The 8,871-nt window shown below is 34.6% G+C and overlaps 1 protein-coding gene across 1 annotated transcript; it reads left to right on the top strand.

The window, feature by feature from the left end:
- Positions 1-6,561: 6,561 nt before the first annotated feature.
- LOC101033857 (ras-related protein Rap-1b-like) lies at positions 6,562-8,464 on the top strand. The gene is made up of 2 exons (XM_039477495.1): positions 6,562-6,647; positions 8,086-8,464. The coding sequence occupies exons 1-2, from the start codon at positions 6,562-6,564 to the stop codon at positions 8,462-8,464; spliced, it is 465 nt and encodes a 154-aa protein (XP_039333429.1).
- The last annotated feature ends 407 nt before the right edge of the window (positions 8,465-8,871 follow it).

The following is an 8,871-nucleotide window of genomic DNA, read 5'->3' as shown; positions in this document are numbered from 1 at the left end:
TTTTTTTTTTTTTTTTTTTTTTTTGCATTTTAGGTTTTGGGGTACATGTGATGAACATGCAAGATTGTTGCATAGGTACACACATGGCAGTGTGCTTTGCTGCCTTCCGTCCCCTCACCTGTATCTGTCATTTCTCCCCATGCTATCTCTTCCCACCTCCCCACCCCCCCGCCCCTCCCCCATTTCCCCCCAACAGACCCCAGTGTGTAGTGCTCCCCTCCCTGTGTCCATGTGTTCTCATTTTTCAACACCCGCCTATGAGCGAGAATATACGGTGTTTGATTTTCTGCTCTTGTAAATCACAATTATTTTTGCATCAACCTAATACTAGCAAACCACACTCAATAACACATAAAAAGATCATTCATTACAACCAAGTAGGATTTACCAAGAGATGCAAAGATGGTTCACCATATGCAAAAATAATTAATGTGGTATATCATTTCAACAGAATGAAGGACAAAATCCACATGACCATTTTGATTGATACAGGAAAAGCATTTGATAAAATTCAATATTCCATTGTAAGAACTGGAAAAATACTGGGTATAGAAGGAACACATCAATTCAATAAAACCCTTATATGAGAGACTTACATCTGCTATTATACTTAACAGGGAAAAAACTGAAAGTCTTTCCTCTAAGATCTGGAACAAGTTAGTGATGCCCACTTTCATCACTACTATTCAATGTATTAATGGATGTGTTAACTGGAGCAATCAGACAAGAGAAAGAAATAAAGGACATTCAAATTGGAAAGAAACAAATTATACTCATTTGCAGGAGATATAATCTTAGATTTGAAAAAAAAAACCTAAAGACTGCACCAAAAAAATGATTAGAACTGACTAAAAATTAAGGTGCAAGATACAAAATCAAATGCTACACAAATCAGTAGCATTTTCATGTGCCAACAGTAACACTTTGAAAAAGAAATCAAGAAATAATCTTATTTACAATGGCTACAAGTAAAATTCAATACCTAGGACTAAATTTAACCAAAGAAGTGAAAGAGCTCTATAATGAAATGCATAAAACATTAATGCAAAAAATTGAAGGAGACACACAAAAAAATGAGAAGCTAGTCCATCTTCATAGATCAGGAGAATTAATATTGTTAAAATCCGTATTACACAGAGCAATCTGCAGATTCAATGCAATGCCAATCAAAATAACAATAACACAGAAATTGACATCGAAAAAGTAATGTTATAATGTATATGGACTAGAAAAGGCTAATAGCCTGAGGCATTCTTAGCAAAAAGAACAAAACTAGAGGAATTACATTACCTGACTTCAAATTATACTACACAGCTGTAGTAACAAAAACAGCATGGTAGTACATAAAAACAGACACATAAACCAACAGAACAGAATAGAGAAATTAGAAATAAATACATACATCTACAGTGGCTCATTTTCAACAAAAGTTCCAAGAATATACACTGGGGAAGAGTCTCATCAATAAATGATACTAGGAAAACTGGATAGCTACATGTACAAGAATAAAACTTAGCCCCTATCTCTCACCATATTTTAAAAAACCAGAATGGATTACAGACTTAAGTCTATGACCTCAAACTATGAAACTATTAAAAGAAAACACTGGGGAGACTCTCCAGGACAGTGGAATGGGCAAAGATTTCTTAAGCAATAATCCACAAGCACAGGCAACCAAAGCAAAAATGGAAAATTAAATCACGTCAAGTTAAAAAGTTCTGCATAGCAAAGGATACAATTACCAAAGTGAAGAGATAACTCACGGAATGGGAGAAAATATGTGCAAACTACTTATCTGACAAGGGATTAATAACCAAAATATATAAGGAGCACAAACAATTCTTAAGGTAAAAATCTAATAATCTGACTAAAAAATTGGCAAAATATCTGAACAGATATTTCTTGAAGACATACAAATAGCAAAAGGTATTCCACATGACTGATCATCAGAGAAATGCAAAATCAAATCTACAATGAGATGTCATCTCACTCCAGATAAAATGGCTCTTACTAAAAGACAGGCAATAACTAATGCTTGTGAGGATGTCAGGAAAGGGAAACCTCCCATATTGTCCGTGGGAATGTCAATTATTACAATCACTGTGAAGAAAAGTGTGAATAGTTCTCAAAAGATGAAAAATAGAGCTACCACATTATCTAGCATTTCCACTGCTAAATATAAATCTAATAGAAAAGAAATCAGGATAGAGAAGAGATACTTGCACTCCTGTGTTTATTAAAACACTATTCACAACAGCAAAGATTTGGAAACAACTTAAGGATCTATTGACAAATGAATGGATAAAGAAAATAAGGTACATATATGCAATACAGCACTATTCAACCATAAAAAATGGTGAGATTCTGTCATTTGCAGCAACATGGATGAAACTGGAGATCGTTACATTAAGTGAAATAAGACAGGGATAGAAAGACAAACTTCTCACGTTCTCACTTATTTGTGGGAGCTAAAAATTAAAACAATTGAACACATGGGAATAGAGTAGGATTACAGTTACCAGAGGTTGAGAATAGTAGAGGTGGGATGTGGTGGAAGAATGGAGTTAATGAGTACAAAAAAATTGAAAGGATAAATATGATCTACTATTTTATAGCATATCAAGGTGACTATAGTCAATAATCGTTTGTATATTTAAAAATAACTAAAAGAGTATAATTAGATTATTTATAACACAAAAGATAAACGTTTCAGGTGATGAATACCCCATTTACCATGTTGTGACTATTATATATTGTAGAATACATTCATAAATGATAATTTTTATATTGTGCCATTATTTCTTTTTTTTATATATAATTTTTTTTTTAAAGACGGGGTCTCACTATGTTGCCCAGGCTGGAGTGCAGTGGCTAGTCACAGGCACAATTACACTACTGATTAGCACGGGAGTTTTGACCTGCTCTGTTTTGGACCTGGGCCTATTCACCTCTCCTTAGGCCTGGTGGTCCCCCACCTCCCGGGAGGTCACCATATTGATGCCGAACTTAGTGCGGATACCCAATGGGCATAGCACACTGCAGCTCAGAACTCCTGGAGGCAAGAGATTTTCTAGCCTCAGCCTCCTGAGGCTGGGACTACAGGCATGTGCCACCATTCCTGGCTGTGTCATTATTTCTAATAGGAACATGATTATTTCTGGATCAGAAATATAATAACTTATATGATATTGAACAGTATGTGAAAAAATTCTAGTTATAAAAAGTAACACAATTGTCTTCTATAAAATTGTTTTATTGACTAAAAAATTACCAGAATAATTGTTTAAGTATAGTTAGAAAAGTTTACTCCATTAAGCTTTCCCAGTTAATGACAAACAAAGTAGTAAGGACAATTTGAACCAGATGTCTGTATCCTTCTGGCAGTGTTAAATTTATTTGTGGGTTTTCTTTTCTTTTTCTCTTTTATGATACAATAATCTGCCTTTTACATCTACTTCCTAAACATTCAGGTACCTCTTCCAATATCTGATATCCTCTAATGGGTTTTCTTTACATGTATTTGAGTTCACTATTCTCTCTTTAAATCATTTTTAATGATTGTTGGGACATTTCATTCATTCTCAGGAATTCATACGTTGTCTAGTTGTTGACTCCAAAAATCATTTTCATGCACAACTTTCTTCTGAGCCTCATCTTGTACATATTCATTACTTTATATTTATTTTAAGCCTTACATATTCAAAATTGAATTTTTTATTGCTTCAGTAAATACGACTGTATTTTCCCATACCCATAAACATGTCTATCCCAATAAATGTTTGACTTCAAATTATTTCATCTATGCAATTAAGCAAAAATTTATAAATTGTGCCAATTTTACCACCAAAATATATACTGACTTGTTGAGTTTTCTCTATCTTAATAGGCATATGCCTAGTTCAGGCCAGAATTATCTCCCCTTCCACCAAGACACATCTCATAGTTATATGGTGATATCCCAGTGGTCATCATACATAACATCATACATAACACACTTCTTCTTAATATTCTCCATGCATCATGATTGGCTTAAAATATAAAATATAAATTTGCTTAAAATATAAATCAGAACCTGACTGTTGAAAAACAATTAACCATGGGTTGCTTGCATTTCTGCATGTCTTGGGAATGGAAGCAGTTACCTATCCTTCAAAAAATCTAGACTGTTTTTTGAAGGATATTTTTAGAGCAAATAGATAATTTTCAAAGATAATGTATCTCCTGCTAGACCCAAGTGTAAGCATGTTTACAGTCCTTTATAATGAAGATGAAGATGACATCTTTCCCTTGAGAAAGGGCAGGCTATTCATTACTAAAGATGTATGTTTCATCAGTTCAGAATCCCTCTCCTGCAACAACACCTATTCATTGCCTGTCTCAGTCTCCATCTGTGCCCATCTGCATTGCTAATGTGAGACTTGGAAATAAGAAGAACTGGAACAAATATGTAGATTCTCATGCTACTTGCAATGCTGTGAATGGCAATGGCCTTTGTCTTTGTTTCAAGAGTCTCAAGCCTTCTAGCAGCATTCCTAATTCTGTTAGGCTAATTTATCATCTTGCAAGTAAAGTAAAATCTCCAACTATTTATATTTCTTAATAATCTCTCTCTCTTTCTCTCTCTCTCTCTCTTTCATTAGTATTTCACTACAATACCTTAAAGAAAATCTGGTGTTTTTGTAGAACCTGAGATGTTCTGCAGAATCTGTATATAACAATCTCATTTGGTATACTGTCACTTTCCCATTTATTTTCTGGAATTTAGCCATTCCAACCTTTCTTTAGTTTCTGAAATATGTTAAAGTTCTTCTTACTTCATGGATTTTCCTCTACCCTCTTATCTTAATATGACTCTCCTTAACTTTTAGAATCTGTCTCTTCAGTTCTCCAAAATAAAGTCTGTCTTAATCAACCTCTCACTCCTTCATCCTCATACACATTCCATTGTTCACTATCAGTTACCTGGTTTCCTTCCTCCTAGTTCTCACCACAGTGTGATATTTTAGTTGACCAGTTACTTATTTTTGTCGGTTTTCTCCATTGGTTGTATTTCTAAATCTCAGCACAGAGTTAGAATAGGGTAGGTTTTCATTATATCCTTGTCATATACCTAATGTGGTTATATGACTTTCTATGTTGAACTTGTATGGAAAAAAGAAACATTTATTTATATAGTTAATAGATTTCTAGACCTACTAGAAATCTACTATGAACTAGAAAAGAACCACAGTGTTCTAAAATTCACAATATGTAATCAATAAATTTACCTTAACTCTATATCCACATATTTATTCTAGTGTTAAAACAAGAAGTGAAAAATAAACATTCTGATTGATTGAAGTTATATCTATATGAGCAGTTCACTGAAGACCAAGTAGAGAATGAACTAGAATTTTGGAAAAATATTGAATACAGTTGGAATCAGAGAAAATAATCAACCATGTGTCTTTGGCTTTTTTTTAATTGTACTTTTCTTTCTATATCATTTAATTTCAAATTAACTTAATATTTGGGTCTGCTGAGTTTTCTAACAGTTTTGAAACTGAAAACTAAATTGTCTCAGTTAAGAGTTATACTTAAAGCAATAATTGATACCCCTGACTTAGTCACAAATGCAACATACATTATTCAGTTGGTGGTAGGACGTACATGTATAATTCTGCTGTAAATGGCGCTCTCAAAGATGGTCATATGACAGACTGTGTGAAGTACAACCTCAAAGTGGGCATCTCGGATTATCCCAGTGACAACAGCTCCTAAACTGCTAGTAAAACTATATCTGAAGGGATAAAAAACACAGGTTACTGGTAATTGCATAAAGGACAACTTAGCTTCTTTGGTTGACAGAAATACAGTTTTTCAAGTTAACTGATCGATGCAAAGATTTCTGTGAGTTATGTGAACAGAAATATTTCAGAAGGAGTGATGATTGCTTTAAAACTCCCATCACTGCTGTGTTACCTTAAGCCCAGCACTTACTATCTCAGTGTTTTATGGGGCCCATTCATCCAAGTGATGGTAAGTCTTCTCTGGATTCAAGGCTTCCCTGAGTCTGAGTAGTAAAAGACACTGTCCCTGAGGCATATATTGGGAAATCTTAAACAAAGAGATAGAAAGTGTTAATGTTACTTTGTTGTTTCTTTTAATTTAAAGGGAACTAAGTATCATAGACACTTTTCAGAGCTTTATCAGGCTCCGAATTTTAGATTTTGGCAGAGATAAATCTCAATGGCAGAATGCAAAAATGAGAAAAATATTACTAATAGATAAGAAAGATATATAAATACCAAAATTATATCTCAAATTATACCTCACTATGGAGATATAATTTAATAAAAGTAGGAAGATATGAAAACAAAGTAGAAACAAACATTTCTTTCTTTTCACACCCATTAAAATTTTCTAGAAATCTTGAGACTTGCAGAGCCAAGCATGTAAACCAGCCAGAGGGGTTGCAGTGACAGGACCACAGTAGCGCCAGCAAGCGGGAGCGCAGGGTGAAACTGGCTGTGGGGACCCAGTGACAGGATGGGGGGCATTAGGTTTTGACAAGTTTTCATCATGCATGAGTATAAGCTAGTCGTCCCTGGCTCAGGAGCCACTGGAATGTCAGCTCTGCCTTTACAATTTGTCCAAGGATATTATGTTGAAAATTATTAGAGAAAAGACAAGATTAGAGAAAAAAGGATAAAAAGGAATGAGCAAAGTCTCCAAGAAATATGGGACTATGTGAAAAGACCTAATCTACGTTTGATAGGTGTACCTGAATGTGACGAAGAGAATGAATCCAAGCTGGAAAATATGTTTCAGGATATTATTCAGGAAAACTTTCCCAACCTAGCAAGGCAGGACAATATTCAACTCCAGGTAATACAGAGAACACCACAAAGATATTCCTCAAGAAGACCAACCCCAAAGCACATAATCGTCAGATTCACCAGGGTTGAAATGAAGAAGAAAATACTAAGGGAAAAGTCAGGTTACCCACAAAGGGAAGCCTATCAGACTTACAGCAGATCTCTCAGCAGAAACCCTACAAGCCAGAACGGGGGGGGGGGGGGGGGGGGGCAATATTCAACATCCTTAAAGAAAAGAACTTTCAACCAAGAATTGCACATCCAGCCAAACTAAGCTTCATAAGCGAAGGAAAAATAAAATTTTTTGTGAACAAGCAAGCACTCAGAGATTTCATCACCACCAGGCCTGCTTTACAAGAGCTTCTGAAAGAACCACTATACATAGAAAGGAACAAACAGTATCAGCCTTTCTAAAAAATACCAAAAAGTAAAGAGCATAAATATAATGAAGAATTTACACCAACTAATGGGCCTAAAACCCATCGGTATGCTGCATCCAGACCCCTCTCACGTGCAAGGATACACAAAGACCCAAAACAAAGGGATGGAGAAAGATTTACCAACCAAACGGAGAGCAAAAATAAATAAACAAAAAGCAGAAGTTACAAATTTTGCCTCTGATAAAATAGTCTTTAAAGCAACAAAGATCAAAAGAAGCAAAAAAGGACATTATATCATGATAAAAGGATCAATGCAACAACAAGAAGAGCTAAAGATCCTAAATATATACGCACCCAATACAGGAATACCCAGATATACAAGACTTATAAAGAGACTTAGACTCCCACATAAAAATAGTGGGATACTTCAACATTAATATTAGACAGATCAATGAGATAGAAAATTAACAACCACATCCAGGACTTGAACTCAGATCTGGAACAAGCAAACTTAATCCACATTTATGGAACTCTCCACTTTAAATACACAAAATATACACTCTTATCAGTACTACATCATATCCACTTACAAGTTTAAATGAAATATTGGTTGGTCCTTGTTTGTTATTTTCTTCCCTCATTTTTTTTTCATGTCTCCATTATTAAGCACAATTATAGGCATACCCATATTTAGACTGCATTCTAGCCCGGGCAATAAAGCAATACCCCCATTCTCTCTCCCTCTTCTTCTTTCTCTTTCTTCCTCTTCTTTATTCTTTTTTTTAATTCTTTTTTTTCTTTCTCTTTCTTTAGGAAAAAAAAATTAAGAAAAATAAAAATAAAAAATAAGAAAATTATGATCCTACAATAGAAGACTCTTACAGAAAGCAACTTGAAGTAGACGCACAACAGTGTATGCTTGAAATCTTGGATACCACAAAAACAGAAAAATCTGCAGCAATGAGAGATGCGTACATGCAAACTAAACAAGGCTTTGCATTAGTTTATTTCATGATAGCACAGTCCACATTTAATGATTCCCAATATCTACGAGAAAAGATTCTTCAAGTTAAAGACATGGATGATGTTCTAATGATTCTGGCCAGTAATAATTGTGACTGGAAAGACGAAAGAATTGTAGAAAAGGAACAAGGTCAACATCTAGCAAGACAGTCAACCAAGACTGCATTCTTATCATCTTCCAAATTACAAATAAGTGTTAATTAGCTATTTTATAACCTAGTGCAACAAATTAACAGAAAATCTCCAGTGCCTGGAAAGGTTTGCAAAAAGTCATGTCAGCTGGTTTAATACACGAAATGCCTTGTAGCGCTGAGCTAGGTCTGAAGAACTGTTACCCAATTTAACAGTGCATTCCAACTTTCTTAAACATATCAACATCTTAGAGACATTCTTCATCCACCAACGTGGTAAATGTACGAAAGCGGTGTGCTGCATTCTTTAACATGCCCCCTACTTTGTATTGAAGAGTACAATAATGTAAATCCTAAAAGCACCACGAATTTAGCATAATAAAAGAAAGTCCAAAGAACCCCTATAAAGACTACTCCAGATAACTTTCTTTCTTTAATACTTGTAGCTTGTCATTTTTAAAAATAAATTCAAGGCCTTTG

This window comes from Saimiri boliviensis, chromosome 8, assembly GCF_048565385.1.
Source record: "Saimiri boliviensis isolate mSaiBol1 chromosome 8, mSaiBol1.pri, whole genome shotgun sequence".
Taxonomy (NCBI): domain Eukaryota; kingdom Metazoa; phylum Chordata; class Mammalia; order Primates; family Cebidae; genus Saimiri; species Saimiri boliviensis.
Note: the sequence above shows the minus strand (reverse complement) of the source record. Positions and strands in the feature narration are given on the sequence as shown.

Excerpts from the sequence above, each read along its gene's own strand:
- LOC101033857 (XM_039477495.1), top strand. The coding sequence starts at position 6,562 with ATGCATGAGTATAAGCTAGTCGTCCCTGGCTCAGGAGCCACTGGAATG. Across the intron at positions 6,648-8,085 it reads TTTGTCCAAGGATATTATGT|AGAAAATTATGATCCTACAA; the intron begins TGAAAATTATTA and ends AAATAAAAAATA.